This window comes from Pinus tabuliformis, chromosome 7 (assembly GCF_031772625.1).
Source record: "Pinus tabuliformis cultivar Carrire ecotype Pingquan chromosome 7, CPIR1, whole genome shotgun sequence".
Taxonomy (NCBI): Eukaryota; Viridiplantae; Streptophyta; class Pinopsida; order Pinales; family Pinaceae; genus Pinus; species Pinus tabuliformis.
Window position 1 is genome coordinate 789,157,760 of NC_142293.1, and position 19,773 is coordinate 789,177,532.

The following is a 19,773-nucleotide window of genomic DNA, read 5'->3' on the forward strand; positions in this document are numbered from 1 at the left end:
AGAGAGATTTTTCTCAACCAGAGAATCATCAACAGAGAGAGGCAGAGAGTGATCCAGCGGCTCTCATGCAGACGCTGACGCAGGGCCACACAAGGGCAAGGCAGAGGGTGAGAGAGAGTCCGAAATTTTGCAACAGAGTCAGTTTCAGAAGTTGGGAGCTGGGGTGTGAGACTGGGAGGCTGAGAGCAGTGACTCCGGGCAACAAATCGATCAGCTGGCTGGGTGTCGCAGTGCCTAGAGGGATTGATGCAGGGATTGTGTGAGGACTGCACAGAGGCAGTGTAGGGCCTGCCAGAGGCAACTCATCCACTGTCCGGATCAGCGGAGATTTTTCTCAGTGATTGTGTGAGGTAATCTCACAAATTTTTCTGCCAGTATTTCTCTCTCTGTAATTGAATAACCCGTGAGGTATTAAGAGATGTATTTAGAATTTGCTACTGCTTAATAATAATAAACCCTCATAACTGTTGCACTGGTTTTCCCTCATTGGGTTTTTCCAGGGACATTTGTCCAAAAACAATAGTGTCATTTGTGTTGTATTTTCTTTCTTGCTCAGTCTCTTGTTTCTGCATAATATTTAATTAAGTGAAGGCTGCAGTGTATGTATTTCGATATTTTCCGTAGGAAACTGCAAGTAATTTGTTTGAAGGAATTTAACAAATAGGAGAAAAATCATCAGCAGCTGCAGTAGGAATTCTGGTTTAGAAATTTTCACATTATTATCTTGGCCCCAAGGAATATTTAGTTGTTGCTATTATTCGTTTTCACAAGGGAGAGAAATCCATTGTTAAAAATTTGACCTTGGATTCATATAATGAATTCGTACCTCACGAATTAGCACTTCGTTGCTATTTTGTTGTGATTTATTTCGGCCTTTGAAGCCTAGAAACGAGAGTATAACCTGACACTTAGCCTTTAACTAGTCCAGCAACGCTATTGACAAATTGTCTAAAGTGTGGGAGGCAAAATTTTGGCCCCCTTTTTGGCCCTTCAACTTCTTTAATTCATCTAGGGATTACGCCCTTCGATTTTTTTAAATGTAGCTCAGCATTTTGACCCTTTGATTCATCCAACTCATCTCAAAATTTATGCCCTTGGTTTTTCCATCTATGACTACCAGAGGGTACACTTCAACAAAAAGAATTCTTACCCTAACTTGGCCCTTCAAATAAATCCGTCATGCATAAGAAATTTGGCTGCCTGGTCGCAAATAGATACTACCACAAACACTTACAAATCTGAAATTACCCTTTAAAACCCTCAAGCTAGCAGGATGCACAACGCTGATACCACTATAATATCCCCTTTGGGACTTATTAAATTATTTTTCCCAAATTCCTTCGAAAAAAATTCTCAAGAAAAGTTCAGATAATTAAATTGCAAATAAATAGGAAAAAATCTAGAAATAAATCAAGGAACCAATTGCCACAATTTCTGTAATGTTCCCAACCGGAATATCCCAATTTTGCACTTAAAATTTTTTATTTTTAAATGAGGTTCAATGAGTCTTCTGGTGAGGTATTTTGTCAAATGGCTTGTATATTGAAGGCTGTCAATGCACTTTGTGAAGTTTAATTTCAAATAGACATTTACAGTGATTCATGCATGCCAAGAAAAGGTTTCAAGAGAAAATTAACCGATTTATACTATGCCCGGAATTATATTAATGTTGATACAAGTCTGAGTAGTGATGAATATAAGCATGAACAACAATAATATGGTTATTTTCCTTGCTGAAATTAAATCAATATTATCAAGGAAATAAGTTTTGTAAAATACATAGTCCTTGAATTAACCTACAAATGGGTTTGCAATGAGAATGGAATCACAAAACCTTATTATAACTCAGCATATTGGTCAGCCTTTTCCTCAAGTTCTGCAATGGCACCTTCAGCAATACGGCCCAGAGGTTGTCCTCGATATGGTATGTAGCTCCAGAAGTATGGCTTACAGCAGCATGAGTGTACACAAAGAGAAACTTGTCCTTCTTTCAGTGTCTCTCCACATCAGACTTAGCCAACAGATATAATACTTGGTCAGCAACAAGAATGGGAATTCGATCCTTCTCTATGAGAGAACTAGGCCACTTTAAACCCAGAACTCGACCTCTTAAAGCTACAGCAAAACCCAGCCCTGAGATGCAGCCACTCATTCCCTTTTCATAAGTATTGAGCCAACGAAATAAGGTATTAACTCATCCTTTATTTGAAAATGAAGTGTCCATTGGCATAAGGTAATTCGACCAACAAATGATGACTAACTCGACCCTCAAACTTATGGCCAACTTAACCAGCAAGGAAACTCAAATGAAGCCTGAGAATAGTGAAGGAACTTGGCCCTATTTCAAAGAGGAACTCGACCCACAATCTTCAGCAAAACAATAGTGCGTTCGTCCTCCAAAATGGTCCAAGAACTCGTCCCTAGGAGAATAGCTCGGAGCTTTGTTACAAATAATTTGGCCTCCACAACACTGGTGCAAAACAAACTTGGCCCTTTGAAGGAGAATATACTCGGCCTCTTGGAGATTGTATGACCTTGCAATAAACTCAAATGGGAGATCTGAAGTGATCTTCCCCAAGAGCTGACTAGGGTGTCACTCAAAGTCAACCAAAACCAGCTTAGAGTTTCGCTCAAAACTAGTATTATCAGGACAGGACTGAACTAGTTTGGACCGACCGGGCCAACTGTTTTCAACCCTAAACCGGTTTAGACCGGTGCAACAGACCGAAAATGGCCGGTTCAATACCGAACCGGCCATTTTTGCCGAACCAGCGAGTTCAATGCAGCCACCAAACAACTCATGCGTGGGGCCTATTACCGCTCAAACTAGCAGGGGAATCCCTAAAGGGCAAATGCTAGGCTGAGGGCAACAAATGCAATCTTAGCCCACTGTCACCTCAGTTAAGGCTCCCTTCTATTTACAAGCTTTCACCGATGGGAGGAGACTCGATATGTATGGAGTCACCAATGAATGATAATTCAATGGATATGAGTGACCCAAACCCTTTCCGAGAAGGTTTTGAAGGATGGGACTTGCTTGCTTTCTAAGCAAGGTACTATGTGCTTCTAGGGAAAGGAAGAGGATTTTGGGGGTTAGGTGTATAAGAATAGGATTTGAAAGGAGTTTCCCACACCCTAAATCCTTGTTAAAGTTGGTATCCCAGATGGTTCTTGAAGAATAGTCCTTTGAAGGAGTGGGACCACACGGGGCCAAGTGGACCTGGTTTGGGTATGAGGAAAGTATGAAATAATCAATGATTTTCTTACCCTAGACAAGGTGGGAAGGATCAAAGAAAGTATTTCACTTAATGATGTTGTTTTGACCCTGGGAAGTGCTAGCCTTGGGGATGGCAAGGCAAGTTTTGGTCTCAGATCTAGGGCTTGGCTTTTCTCCCAACTCCACCGTCGAAGTGTCTTCAAATTTAGAGGAGGGCTGGAGGAAAGGCCAATGCAGGAGACCCTAGGAGATCGAACTTTTTCAGTGGCTAAATTGTCAAGAAATTGATGCCTAGGCACCCCAATGTGGATAGACTTGGGAGAAGTTGAAAGAATTAAGTGTTTTGGTGACCACCTTGGTAGATCAGTACCTTAATCCTTGGGAGAATGGAGTTTATGTTGATTATATGTAATATTTCTTGGTTCCCAGTCAAGGAGGCCTCAAGATTACTTCACAAACCCTTTTAGGTCAAGTGAAAGCAATTGTGCAGCTTTTATACTTCAAATTTACAAGAGGAATGGCTTATCAAGGTCATATTTACCCCTCGAAGATTTTGATCATACTACATTGGCCAATATATGGAGAGAACATTATACTAGAGACAATCCCACAATATTAAGCAACAATTTGCATGTAGCAATTAGCCTTTAAAACAACGAAAAACCTTTTCAGCATATGTGACAAAAGTAACAAGAATAACATCAAAAAATTCGTACTTACATGCAGTAGAGTATATCCAACCATTCACAAATGACAATAGAGAAGCTCCAAGAGAAGATAGACCAATAACCATACATCAAAATTCATCCATAAATGTTCCAATTCATCCTCTAGAAAAAAGTGTGAAATTCTCTAAAGGGAGAGATCCAATCCAAATTGATGATGAGAAATGATCTCATCTCACTTGTATTTATACACATCCATAGTTTTAAAAACTAGAACCAGTGACCAGACCGGTCCACCTAATAAACCAGGTTTCAAACTGGGACTGGTCAGGTCTAAATGAACCAATCTTTAAAAAAATACATGAAATAATTAGTTTTTAATAAAAAAAACTACTTTTAAGATTTAAAACCATGATTCCAAACCAATAGAGACAAAATATGCAAGCTTTGTTCATCTATATACCATGTAAAGGTGAATATATCAAAATGGCATCAAGTGCAATACATATCAGCAACAAAATACATAATCAATGAGGCTCCAAATGGCCTCTAGTGTCTGAAAACAATGCTCTAAGCTATGGGGTCATTGACCTACTACAAGTCTATATATCAGTGATCAACAACATGATCAAACTCATCACCACTACTAGACAAGAGATCATCAACATGAGCTACATAAATAATATGGCTCAGAGTTTGAGGACTCCTATAACTCCTCTACAACTTTGGTAGTAGTAGCAAAAATAGACATCAAAAATACAAATCACTGATCAACATGGTCACTCATGAAACTCATCATTGATTCAAGTTTCAACGCTACTAGAAATACATAAACATCATCAACAAGAGATACATAAACATCATCTAGCTCAAAGTCTTTAGACTTGGATTGCTCAACCTTATAACATGATAGAAATTGAAATGGTTTAACATGCCTAACCAATGATTTTGGTTTGACTGAAGGGTTCATCTCCTCAACCTTATAATGTGGTAGAAAATGATTAGCATGCCTAACCAATTGTTTTCCTTTGAGTGAAGGGTGCATTCTTGTTAAGGCTATGGTAGAGGAGTTCAACAATCAATACCACCAACATCAACAAAGTTCAACAATCAATGCCACCAACATCAAGGTTCTTAAAATGCTTCATGCTCTTGATCAAATGCCAATCTCATACCCTGACGCATGACATAATCAAATGGAAACATTGCAAACCCCCAAACCATGAAATCCTGAAAACCATTAAGTCTATTGAATTTTGAGTGAAATCTAAAATTCTAGTTTCTCCACATGAAATCCAATGAGGTTGAAACCACTCTTAAACATCCTGAGTCATCTCATGTAATGTTAAAAATTTAAGTAAAAGGATGAAAATGAAAATTAAAGGAAATGTCATGTTTATCATTAATTGCCGACATTGCTAGGGTTGAGATGTGTCAAGAAAATGAGAGGGTAGGCATGTTTTTCTTGGAGGTACTATTTTTGGAGGAAAACAACCCTAAATTTCCCTTAAAACAACTTCAAAACTCACAAAAATGCATTTTGTGGGGTTTATGGTTGCCCTGGAAATAAATCAGTTAGTTTATGATGGAACCAACCGGTTTGACCATAAACCAGCCGGTTCCATCCTAAACCTACCGATTAGGACCGGTTTTTCTAATTTTTTGGCGAAGGGATGGATCAAACAAGGTTTTTCTGTCGGTTTGACCCGGTCGGCTAGTGAACTGGCCGGTTTGACCAATTACCGGTTCAAATCGGCCCAGTTTTAAAACAATGTGTAACACATCTAAGGAGTTCGAATTAGCCTACTTGGCCTACATAAGCCCCAAAAATAAAAATAAAAATGTGCTAATCATACAACTTTTTTGTGGGAAACCCACCAAACTAGCTCACAAATGAAAAAGTAGGCCTCTCAAGAGGTCAAATAATAATCTATGCATGTTGTAGGGCCCTCTAAGAGGCCTATTGAGGTCTATGGGTGCCACAATGAAGAATAGGACCCACAAAAGCAGTGGACAAGGGGTTGGCCCCTTGTAATAACCTGTGGTGCTCCAAATGACTATGGGGGCACACAAGTGTCCTCATGGATCTCCAAACAAATTGAATATGCATGTAGGTTGCCCTCATGGGCTAGGATGATAATGTCGGGCATGCCACATCATTGTAGAAGTCTTAGATCATCTGCCAAGTGTATGGTGTAGGTCTGGGGGCAGTTGGGCATGATGGATCAGGTGCATCCTCCTTGCCCAATAAGTGAACCGCGAGCAATCTCGGAATGGCTATGGGGATCCATGAAGTACAATCTGTTGTTGTGGAGGCGCATGGCTCTCAATGCCCATCCTACATGTGCCAATGTAGCCCTCTAGAGGATTAGGACCCCGTATAGGGAGACCCAACCCCAAATAGAAACCATCTGCAATCCTGCATAAAATCCAATGTGTCCCCTAGGCTTCCAGTACAACAAGTCATTAGAGAGATCGAGTAAATGAGCTTACCTAATCATGGACCACAAGTGGGGATTTCATAATAGATTGCCCTTCCATAATGGGCTTCGGGATGTGCCAATGACTCATAAACTCCCAATGGGGTTAACCAAGTACCCTATTAGGTGGTTTCTGCTTCTAAAGGGGATAATATAGTCAAGGTACATCCATCAAAAGGTGGTGGAATGTGCTAGATAGGTGAATGAAGTAGGGAATGAGAAGGGGAAGCCATGGGTCACATGCTGGGGCACAAGGGTAGCTAATAAGAGGGAAGCCCACACTTGGGTTTATAATGTGTAGGAGGGAGCAATCGTGGTACATGAGGTGCACCTGCCTTGATTTTTACACCCTTCCTTATATGCTTTTTGCCTTTTTATGATTTTCTTTGATTAACTGCTCGGGGCTCAAGGGGTTAGAGCATGATGTACAAGATATAGCAATGAATTCCCCCCTTTAAGGTGGGGCGGTTCATCGCCCACTGGGGGTTGGGACAATCCTAGGTTCCTATATGATGAAAAGGCTCATAGAGCATGTTGGAAACAGGGTGATGGCCATGATGATGGGGTAGAGCTCATGTATTGGCTTTTGCCCCCGTGCCAAATGTTTTTGTCCCGGCCATCTTTTGCATTTTGTGGTACTTTTCATGTTGAATGTGGCCATATATGCTTTTAACTTTCTTTTTAGCTGCATCAACCTCTGGGCTTCATTCCAAGCCATGACCCAAGGTGTGGGCAAGGGGAAGGGGCAAGTTGACCCTATGTGGACCCGATGGAGGAATGTGGACCCAGGTGGGAAGAATTATGGACAGAGTAATAATGAGTGGAAAGAGGGTAATATAAGCGGATAAGGGAGTGGGACCACGCAACCAAAATCGGGGTTTCCCTTGAAATACCATCCCTGAAACCAAATGGTCAATAAAAGAGATCCCATGGGACTAGAATCCAAGGTTAATTTCTAACATGGGTCTAGGGGACAGAAGCACAAACCTAGCCCATTCTTTTCGCTGAATGCCCCCATTAATCCATGCCCAGAAGTGTCCATGACAATCAATCTACAAAACTCAATTTCAAAATGACAAGGCATACCTTTAGATTCAATAGGCCCACCTTCAAACATACGATCATGGCAGATGGGAGAGGGACTACATGGTTGGCTCAGGTGGCAGAGAAAAGGCACAATGAGCTAGTTGATGGTTGCAAGGGGCTGCTGGCTACCGGGTGAGGACCATCTTGGAGAAAAAAATTCTCCTATGGATATTACCCACAAAATGGTGGGTAACAGGGCCCATTGAAGCGATTTTTTATTTTTTTAAATATTTTTCTTAGTTAGGGTTTTAGGGTGTGAACGGAATTGGAGTGTTTTTGAGCGAATACATGCCAGGAAGAGGAACTGTTTGGAGCAAAAACGGTTGAATGACATGGCTTATGTTCAATACAAACTTAGGTTGAGGCGAAACCAGTTATTGATCAAGACACCAGAATCAAGAAACATAACTTTGGATGACTTTGATCCATCATCAGAGTGGGTTGTGGAGACCCAGGAACCAACATTTGACAATGAAGAGTTTTCTTGGATGGACTTGGACCCACTTCCAACTCCACATTCAGGGCCAAGGGAATCAAGTCAAAATCTCATTATAGATCCTTAGTCTTCTACTGCTAATTCTGAGGATGAAGATGAGGGGGAAGTTGAGGATGTTGATTCTGATTAGTAATTTAGTAATAGTATTGTAGTTTGATGTATCAGAGGACATTTAGCGTCTGTATCTTGATGTATTTTGTTTGAGACATGTATTGTACTAAGTGCTATTTTGCTATTATCATATTATGCACTCTTACTTGCTATATAAATGAGAACTTTTTCATATTTGTGTATAAATGGTTCGAATTTATATGGATGCACATGAATATATATGTTTTTCTTTAAAATTTGAGTATTTTATGTATTTTTGCTCAACCGGTTTTTTGGTCCGGTTTTTTTACTGGTTTCCGTCCAAATTTTACCGGATCCCAGTCTGAAGGGTCTACCAGTTCGACAACCGGTCCGGTTCTGATAACTATGCTTGAAACCCTTAGACTGAAACTTGCTTGAGCTTCTTTTCAATGTCAATGAGATATGATAGAATAGGATGCCCAACAAATGAGTCTCTTCTCATTTTATAATTTCTCTCCATCATTCTAGACTTCTTTTAATATTATTTTATTGGTGGGGGCCATTTTCCACTTATTGACTTTTTGCCGCCATTTCTAATAAAATAATAATTTGCCACCCTTTTCCAATAAAATAATGTTTTGCCACCATTCTCCAATAAAATATTCCTTTTCCGCCATTCTCCAATAAAATATTATTTTGCTGCCATTCTCCCATAAAATACTATTTTGCTGCCATTCTCTAATAAAATAATATTTGCCCCTTTTTAATTAATATTCCCAAAAATTCCTAGTGATTTCCATGCTTCACAAAATTGGGGATATTACAATTTCAAAAATAAAATTTCACAATAAATCCCTGTGAACTTTATTAAATAAATTCTACAAATTACATCAGAATTATTTTTCTTAGAACCTGGCAAAATTTCGACTAGCCCCAACTTGTCCTCTTCAGAAATTAATTTTGACACAAAGCTATGCATTCTTTGTGGCAATGAGTTGGCCTCCATTGAGATTCAGTCTTCCAATTAATCTAATCCTAGCAAGATTCTCAACCTCCTTAATTTATTTGGCTCTTGAAAGTGCACTCTGCCCACAAGTAAAATTCAGCCTTTGCTCCAGATGAAGATCTTGACCCTTGAAACCTAGTAACTCGGCCCTTTTTCCAAGGCTAATTCGATCTCCTTATAAATTTGGCCTCCTTCAGTGATGTGCTTTGACAGAAACCGGGCCTCCCATTTTTCACTTATGAGCTTCACTAAAGAACCTCAAGTGGGCCTCCCTCTCGACTAACTAGGGTGGATGTTTCACAAACGAAACTAGTTTTGATTCATAGGGAGGATAGCTTCACCCCTGCAAAAGATTCATACTCAGGGTTACAAACCCTCACACAAGCTCAACAAGCCCACAAAATTAATTAACCAATCATCCAATCATATCCAAGAATGAGCTCCTAGTTCTCTTTTATTACAGTGGCTTATCAAAATACCATGGGTCACGTTTTCCTTCATTAAATAAAGTGACTTTCTAATACTTTTTTTCCTTGGTCGTCTTAATTAATTAATTCCTCCCTTGAGACTCCCCAATTTATTTCAATCTGTATCCTATGGGAATGGCTAGGATACTAAGATGGTCTCTGCTGCCCATGTCCGGGAAAAGGGACATTACAAAAGCTATAATTTTGAATTTGCTGATACTCTTCTTTGAAAAATATGTAATTAGGATGTAATAGTATGTTGATCAATATGGCTGCAGCAATTTCGCTGATATAAAAACAACAGTTCTCATTAATATATATATATGGTTATGTTTTCATTATCAACCATTAAACATTCATGCATCCTGAAAACCTACAAGAACCCCATATTCAAAGCTTTCCCCTACATATAACATTGACAAACTTATGTGATACTTCTTGTAATGCTACCAAGGCCTCAGCAGTCCATCGATTCACCACAGGAGAATAATATGCAGTCAGCTCCCTCACCTATATACACCACAACATAAATAAAGCTTTGTGACACATTTCCCTACATACATTATCAACATCACTATGATCAAAGATACCAAACAAACAATATTTCCTAGTACATATTTACTACACTATAACATAGATTGGATTCTGAAAAAAGAAAAACTAAAAAGTCAATATATTAATATGAAATTTCAAACTAAATATTACTCAAATTGACCATGCTAAAGAAAGTAAATGTGAACCATCAAAATAGATGCAATCAATGAAACAACATTTGTATTGTGATCATCTCCATACACTTCAGCAATCAAATTGCTACAGGAAGGTGGCTCCCTTGTTGCACAAACAATGGGGTCTCATAGACCAATTTGGTGTATGGCTTGACCGTGACCTTAAATTTGGATTATTATTATTATTATTATTATTTATGTATTATTAAAATACCCAAGATACCTACAATCACCCTAGTAAATATTCCAACGACTATTCTAGAATCTAAAGCAATATATGTAACAAATTTCAAGTTCACCATAAAAAATAGGATCTATTAACTAGATGCAAGGTGCTATATTATTGTCAAAACTTGATTTGTGATTGAGGTATTTAAAATTGGCATAAACAAATACAAATTTCGCAACACAACTTTCAAAACACACTATGGCTAATTGTTCAGCTCACTGATTTGTCTGCCACATTTGTGTCTAATGAACAGCGTCTTCAAAAATATCTTAATGATTTTTCTATTGCTATGGCCTGATATTTTGATATCAGGGGAAGGAGTATTTGCAGATAGGTCTATAAGTGTTGAAAACACCAAATTAAACTGCTAAAATACTGCTTGTTATATGTGAAAAATGTAAAAAACAGCAAGTGTAAAAATTTAAAAAAAGGACTTCAGTGCTTTGGACCTTATGGGCTACGAAGTTTAGAAAATTAAATAAGGAGAGTACTTCCCACCAATGTTACTTGGAAGTGGGGAGCGGGAGCGGGAGCAGAAGTGGCAACAGGGAGTGAAATTTTCAAAAGATCCCAGTTTGGGAGTGAATTGGGAGCGAATTTTTATATAATATATATTTTTATATTTTTTGATGCATATATGTCAACAAAAGAAAGTAGATTGATGAATTAGATATAAAAAGCATAAAAACATGGATTACACCATATAACATCAATCATCTAGAAGTTATAATCTTCATCAACCACGTCCACAAGTTACAAGTTCTCATTTATATAGCATGTAAGGGTGCACATAACCAAAATAGCATAGAGTGTAATCCATCTTTGAACTGAAAATACATCAACAAATAGGCTCTAGATGGCCTCTAGCATCCAAAAAAATCATGCTACAACAAATAGCTACATATCATCAAAATCATTGCCTATCTTGGGATCTTTGTCATTAATATCACCCTCTAAGCAATTAACATAAGATAGAAAAAATGTAGCATGTCAAGTCAAGATTTTGTTTGAGTGATGGGTACATTTTTAGTAGGGTCATGATAGAGGAGTTCGACAACCAATGTCACTAACATGAAGGTACATAGAGGGCTTGGTGCTCTTGATTAAATACAAGTCCCATACCCTAGTACATGACAAAATCCAATGGAAACATTGCAATCCCCCCAATCCTGAAATCCTGAAAAAACTAATAAGTTTGTTGGATTTTGAGTGAGATCTAAAATTCTACTTTCTCCATATGAAATCCAATGAGGTTGTAACCACTCTCAAACATCTTGAGTCATTTCATGTTAATGTTAAAAATTTAAGTAAAAGGATGAAAATGAAAACTTAACATTATCATGAATTGCATATCAATACTAGGGCCATAAGCTTGAATATTAGGCTGCCCTACTCAAGAAATCTTGTTTCTTTGAAAAAATTGTGTTTGGAACATCTTTGTGACAAAATTTGTGTGAAAAAAACCGGCGAGCGAATTTTTTTTGCGGGAGCATGACGGGAGTGAATTTCAAGAACAGGAGCGCACTCCCGGGTCGCTCCCAATTCGCTCCCGATTGGAGTGCGCTCCGAGAGAAATTCAAATGGGGGGAGCCTCTCCCCCACAACCTTGCTTCCCACTATTAATCAATTCAAAAGCTTAAAGTTATGCAAAAGACACAATAAATCAATGGATATAGTCACCGAATAGATGTTACCTTTATTTCCTAAGTTGTAAATATAAAGTTTGAGGGAATACAAGCTTCACCTAAAGAACTCCAAGGGTTTTCCCAAGCTACTTATGAAGCACCTTCTTGAATTAGTGTTCACAAATTCTTCACGTGAACACAATGCATGCAAACTCTACATCTCATATAGAACTATGTGCTCTCACAATCACTAAAATAGAGGAGAAGCGTGAAGGGACTTGTTACCGCTCAAAGTAGAAAGGGTTTGTTGTGGTACTCAACAACCTCCCATTATCTTTAGACTTAGGAGAAAGAATAATGGGGACCCTTTAAAAATTTTAGGATAGGATCCTTCTTTGTTTAAATAAAATAGGATAAGTTTTATTTTTACTCTTTGATTTTTGAATAAAACAAAAAAATTTATGAATAAGGTCATAAAACCTTTTAGGAATCCTTTTGTAGTTTTAAAAGATGAATTACAAGTCTAAATGAATCCCAAAATTAATGAAAAAGCTATAAAAGAGTGGGTCTTATTAAATAATACACATAGTATCGGCGATTTCAAAGGTCAATCGCAAAGCTAAAACTGCGAAAAGCCAAAATGCAAACTTGTGAAATTGCGATAAGGTGATAAGCCAAATACAAATGCAAAATGCGAAATGCAAAATTGTGAAATGTGAAATTGCAATAAGTCGAATTGCAAAATGTTGAGCCAATATCACATTCCGTCAAGAGCCGATATCGCATTCCGTCAATTGACGGATGCGGGTCATATCGCGTTCTGTTAAATTCCAGTCTTTCACTAATATAGATCCTGCGCCTATATACTTTTCGGAAATCGCAAAATTGCTAAGCTATGTAATGTCACCCGATACCACACGCCGATAAAAGATTTTCCGGTATAATGACAAGTGTCAGTATCACGTGAACAAACGTTTGGAAATTTAATGACCACTCTACGTAGTTCTAATTTCGAGGTTTTTATTGATTGGTAATAATTTTTAGTTAATGTGAAGGGATTTCCATATAACTCACATTGAATTGATATGACCATTTTCATCCTTCGAAGCTCTTGCTGCTTATCTTGGTTTGTTTCTTTACAGGTAAATTCTAATAAAGAGAAGTTAAAGGACATGTCAAGAATAATCAAGGCAAGGAGGAAGTCTGTAACACAGAAAGAACTAGTCTTGCCACCTGAAGAAGTGTCTAAAATGTCTCCATTGTTTACAGATACTACATGCACTCCGAACACAGGTTCCGCCTCCTAGGAGGTGATATACAAACTATTCGAGGATGAAAATCTGAGGGTAATTGTGAAACAAACTGCTACTGTTGATGATTCTCCTCCAAGTAACGACGTTGCATGGAATGATGTGGCCAATTCATTTCTTCATAGAATTGTTGCTCGCCCTAAAATCCTACCATATACAAATATGGTGAGATGGGTTGTCGACCAACTGGACATTACAAATAGAACGTTTATAACGCCAAGGAAGACAGTTATTAGGTCTTTTAAAGCTAAGGATTTAAGGAAAATGTATCATCTACCTCCACCTCAAAAAAGGTATGATACGTAATTCGTCCAGAAATTCATGCAAGAGAATCCGAACCCTGTGGACCTGATCAGAGAATGGAGAAGGGACCCGAACAAACACAAGCAAGAGGACAGGGGTATGTATTCATTAGCCTCCATTGTTGGCCCTTTCTCTCATATTGCTGCTATGTTATGTCGCCTCTATGGTTATCCAAATACGCAAAAATTCTCTGAAGAATGGGTGTCATTGATAGAAGCCTCTGTTCATGGCTATATCATGGATTGGGCGACTATATTATCCAACAATTTGACCACCGAAATCCACAATTACAAACAAAAGTGCAATGTTCTCGAAAGAATCACTCCTTTCTTTATGAGCGCCTATGTCATGGACGCAATTTGTTTTTCTTATGATTTTCCATCTCTTGGATGGAAATGGACAGACCAATTTCCTAGCCCTATTTTTGTTTATCTTGATATCCTTTGGGAATCGAAATACCATGCTCACTTCTACAAAATCTATCATGAAGTCATGCTCCCCATCCACCAAGAAGTCTTTGGCAGAAAAGCCCCTAGACTTACTGCAGAAGCCAATAAAGACCTAAAGCCTATAGGAAAGTGGTTTGGGGAAGAATCATTTACCTACATTCGTGTTTTTGGTAGCCTTGCCCATCCTCATGTTTTGCCCCTTTTTGTCCCAGATAAGTTGTTGGCCAAAGAAGTCGCTTATCAAACAGTTGGTAAGGGCTTAACTAAAGTACTTAAAGATGCCAAGAAATTCGCCTGGCCATGTTTTCCTATTTCTTGTGGTACCTATGCCTTAGAAAATTTCAAGCATTCTTCAATTGAGATTGACCAATTAAGAGCCTTTAATTTTCCAACCATATTAAACAGACCATATGACCCGCATGGTGTAGCAAAAGATGTTACAACACAGGCTAAGCTCAAACTGTTTTTAAACAAGCTTGACAAATTTGATGATTTGTTTGAAATGGTTCTGGAATATTATATGGTAGAGAAATTAGCAGTAGACCGTCTAAGTCCTGACGAATTGATTAGATTCAATCAATATCGTCAGCGAAGAATAGCCCATTTGCCTGAATCCCTGTTAAAGCAATTCCGACAGAATTCAGAAACTTCAGATGCATCAGCTTCCTCCTCAAAAGCTCCAATTACTTCCCAAGTCTCCGAAACAGCTACTATAGTTGTTGAGCACACAAGAGAAATCAAAGAGGAGAACAAATTAGATGAAGTATGGGAGGAGTTCAACTGCATTTTGAAAACAGAAGAAGCTCAGGTTACAGATGTCTTGGCTAATATACAAGAAGAACAAGTTGCAGTCAGCAGAGAGACAGAGCAGGTTCTAGAGACTACAAGGACAACCTCGTTTACTGTTGAGGCTTCCCAAGAGGATACTATTCCTAAAAATCCCAAGAATAATATTAATGCTGAGATTGTCAATCAATCAAATGTTGTTGATGATATGGAGATAATTCTTGCATTTCCTACTACTGAGATAGTCCTCAAAATTGAAGAAATCCCGCCTTTGGATGTATTTTACAGTCCAAAGCATAAAGCAGTAATGAGCAGGTCAAGGAAGAAAAGAAAGCTAGAACAGTCGCAAGCGCTAGTTACAAATGAGACTCCTTTTCAAGTTCTTTGGAAAGGAACTCAAACAGCCCCGGACGAAGAATTGAACAGATTATCTCAGTTTGCAAGAGCTTATGCTAGTGCTACCATCGACAAAGCTACAAAAATACAATTGCTAATGAAGGAAAAGGATCAAAGGATTGTCCAGTTGGAACAAACTTTTCAAATAGAAAAGCAAGAAATTGAGCAACAGTGGCAAACAAATCTTACCGAGTTGCAAAAGAGATTTAATGATTTAAAGATACAATTTGAAGCTGAAGTAAAGGACAAGGATGAAAAAATACTGTAGTTGCAACAAAGAATAGACCAGCTGAGAGAAAATCTAGATATAAATGAAGTCCACAAGGAAGCATCAAAACTGGATATACTCTTAACAAAGCAACATGCCATTTTTTGTCACAAATTGGCCTTAATTCATGACTTATCAAAGACCAGTGATTCTTTAGTAAATCAATTGTCCAACTTGAGGACATTTTATGAAGATATTGACGAGAAAATCTCTGAGTATATAGATTGGCAAGACAGTGCTCAGGGAAGATCATCTGATCTTCCTCAAATTGAAGAATCACAGAAGGATATTGTATTTGGTGACTGGGATATCAAAATGAAATGGGCAAAGATGGTTATTATTAGAGCCAGAAATCTTGCCTCAAATTTCACTGAATACATCACAGATACCTTATTGCAAGCCAATCTAATTCAAGAATGCCCAAAGGACACCTTGCCAGATGTCACAGCTTTGAAACAATCTTGGCAAGAAACATCTAAAAGAAGGTTCAAGACATTTAGAGTTTATCGTGAGCGAACCTTGAAGGTTATTGGCATTTTCTGCCGAAGCCTCATAATCAATGGCTCGTGGTGAGGTGTCTCTCAAATGCAAAAATACAGTTTCTTCCAGCACTTAATGATGTAGTGTTTACGAGACAAATGCGCATGCAGCCGATACATCCCCCCCAGCTGAAGCCACTCACGGACATATACAATCTCAGAGAGTAGATGAAGAATCAATCTGGAGCACAATCATGAGTTCTTGTTGCAACATATCACAAATTTAGTTGTCCTTTATCTTAGCTTAGTTTGTTAAATCTTTTTTGAAGATTTTTATTTTAAATTTACTATTTTTGTAATATTAATAGGTTATTTAAACCCCTTTCATGCATTTAGAAAGGGTCCAGAATTTTGAGAAGACAACTTTTGAACTTGCACTATTGTTTGATTCAGAGTTATCTAATTAAGACACTGAGCCTGAAAGCTATATTTTTCATAAGCAAAGCAATAATGCATCGGGTACTATTATCTTTGTGATATTGTTATGTATGGTTGATTTAGATAGTGAATCTATTATGTGTTATTTCGTTATATAAATGCTTTGAAAACAATCAGTCATTATCACTATTGATGTGCAGGATTGGATGATTTGTGATTATGTATGAGATAACGAGATCTTTTTATGTGATTGAGTTTTAATCAACTAAATTAATTAACTATTTAATTAATTTAGTTTATCATATATGCTTTCTATTCATTAAAGTATTGAATGATCTATATTGTTATTTACTTTGTGAAATCTTTCTTTGAATCACATGTGAAGTGTACTATCCCGGGAATAGTAATTTTACCATTAGCTATAAAATCATTTCATCAATTTTTCATTTTGTTACTATATTAAATCTCCTTAAAACGGGAAATTGATCCCTTTATATCCAGTTGGACCCGCCAATTTCAACGGAAATGGAGTTGCTTTAAGCTCCCGACCGGGTGGTGTTCCCCGATGTTGAGGCAGTCAAGTTCCAGCCTTCAACAGGGTCCTAGGAGGGGATCCTATAGAGCAACTACTAGGTCAAGGGGCAACAATGGAGCGATAGCCCACTATCACCTCAGCTAAGGCTCCCTTCTCTTTACGAACTTTCAGCGATGGGAGGAGACCTGGTATAGGGGGGATCTGTAATGTCCCTTCCTAAATTAATTTGTCCCAAAGTTTATTGTTCTACAATTTTGACATTTTTGGTAACCATGGGACTCACGAAACTTTGGGAGAAAAGACTTAGGAGAGAAAGGAAGGCTGAAATACTTGGTTAGTGGAGCATGGGGCCTACACACACGAGGAAAAATGTGCTTGCCCAAATAGAAATTTGAATATCCAAGGAAGGGAGATCGAAAAGCTAGATGGAGGGGCCCATGTGGGAAAAGAAAGTTCACTAATTATAAATAGGAGGAGCTTAGCCTCATTTGGGGTCTTTTGTCAATTGAACTCACTTTTGTTGATCAAGTTGCTTAGCCGGGTCACTTGTTGTTTAGCACCGAGTTTTCCAAGCAGAGAACTCACCCTTTCTTCGGGGGACTTCGAGTGCCACCCTAGGGAGGTCAAATCGTACCACTTTGGAGAAGAGTTGGAGGGATTTCAGAGCCTATCTTTCAATCTTTGCTCAGCTAGTGCGTGTTCCAGGAGGACGCAGGAAGGGAGCACGCAGAGGTCATTTCAGGGGTCTTTTGGGTAGCACTTGCCGGGAGAATTTTGGCATTGGAGCTTCATTGGGATATCAGCATTTTGGAGGAGGAGTTTCAAAGCAGGAGATTGTTGCTTGAGGGCAGCGTGAATAGTAGCTACCTGGGCCAGTGCAAAAGCTTCTCATTGGGCACACGTGGGAGCTTGAGGAACGAGTTGGGGAGCTAAATATTGTCAGGGTAAATAAGGAGAACCTTGGTCGAGAATATCTCAGCCTTTTTGGTGTGATTGGAGAGCTTTTTCTGTGAGTTACCGGCAGGCCATATTTTCCAGCAGCTGGAGGAGGACGTGGTATTTGGGGGTCGAATGTCGGGGATCAAAACCAGACCAAACCCTTTCTGGTTTTTGGTGGGTTTTTGTGAGAAGATTGAGATTAATTTTGCAGAATTTGTTGAGCACCCGATGTGGGATTTCCAGCAGACAATGCAGATTTCTGGGGCAGCACAAGGCATCATTGGAGTGGCTGATTCTAGAACTTGGGCTTGTTGTTTTATCACTTGGGTTTTGTCACGCTTTCCATTGAGGCAAGCCCAGGTGCACTCTTTCCACACTATTGTACTTTGCCCCAATTGATTAATAAAATGGCTCAATTGGTTCTTATATTTGGAGTTTACATGGGTGTTTATTGAATCTTTGTAATTTCTGGTGTTGTATTTGTTATTTGCTTTGCATATCATTGTTTCTCCTAATTAGGAACGTTACAGTGGTATCTCATCTCAGATCTTGGCTCAGCTGTGGGGTGGAATTTCCTATGAACGAAGAGGATAGGCAGAACATGACTTATTGGAGGTAGAGGTACAAGAGCAAGGAAAGAGAGTTGGAGATTACACCTGATACAGAAGCACGTGGGACCGCAATAGTTGTAGACGAGATGGGGGGGCCAAGGAGTAAGGAAGAAGCAACATTCGATAGCCTCTTGAAGGCCTTGAATTATTTGGCTAAGGGACAAAAAAAGATGTTGGAGGAGATCAAACAGCAGAATAGGGACAAGAGCCTTCGTGTGAGTTCTTATTTTGAGAGACTTTAGGGGCATCACAACAATATGACCACCCTTCACCAACCACTCACCCACCAACTTTCAATGGGCCATCCAGAACCATGTTGCCTACTTTCCTACCCTCAGCACCTAGTGAGAATGGAAGACTAGATGATCAGATGCCCATGGAGGATTTCTTCAGGGAGTGGTAATCCATGGGGGAAGATTTCAAAGCAACTCTGTCATTCAAAGACTAATGCCAACTCAAACAGAATGAGAAGAGTAGGTACAATGGGGATCAAGTACACAGAACTCAGAGTTGCAGCGTAACATTGGGAGGATGTACTTCCCCACATATGATGGCTCTGCCAAGAGTACAACTCGAGCTTGGGTGGAGAAGTTGGATACTTATTTCCAACTCAATTGGATGAAAGAGGTGGAAGCCATCAAAATGGTTACCTTGCACTTGGAGGGGGATGCACATGAGTGGTGGTTTCATGTCTTGTCCACATTGGGGCATGCCAGAGTGACCTCTTATCAGGATTTCATATGGAGAGTGGTGGAGCATTTTGATAGGAGGGACTCAGAGGCTCACTTTAGGGAGTTGACCCAGCCTACGCAGACTGGCCACTCTGAGCATTACATATCGAAGTTTTTGAGGGTTTTAGTTATGGTGCCAGATCTATTTGATGTTAGGCGGGTGTACAAATTCATAAAGGGGTTACTTGAGCCATTGCGTGGACTAGTGAAGTCACGCAAGCCCTCTATCTTGCAGGAGGCAGTGGCTCATGCTAGAGATTTACAAGGAGAAATCTGCAAGACCAGGGCACCCATTCCATCACGGATTCCCTACCCACAGAAGGGAGGTGACACTAGACCCTCACCACAACGAGCATACCATGGGCATGGGCAATTAGATGAGGAGGCCAAGAGAGACCTACGGAGAAGGAAATTGTGTTTTACTTGTCGGGAGCCATGGGCACAGGCCATCGGTGGA

General features: G+C 39.1%; 1 protein-coding gene across 2 annotated transcripts in view; it reads right to left on the reverse strand.

Annotated features, from left to right (window-relative positions):
- LOC149249925 (histone H3-like centromeric protein CENH3) overlaps window positions 1-19,773 on the reverse strand; it is a 278,808-nt gene that overhangs the window by 89,666 nt on the left and 169,369 nt on the right. Inside the window, exon 3 of one of the 2 annotated variants that reach the window (XM_089456358.1) lies at window positions 9,940-9,999. In XM_089456358.1, coding sequence (XP_089312484.1) covers window positions 9,940-9,999 — 60 coding nt within the window. Of the gene's footprint in view, window positions 1-9,896; window positions 10,000-19,773 lie in introns of both variants that reach the window. The other variant, XM_089456357.1, reaches the window with a different exon arrangement.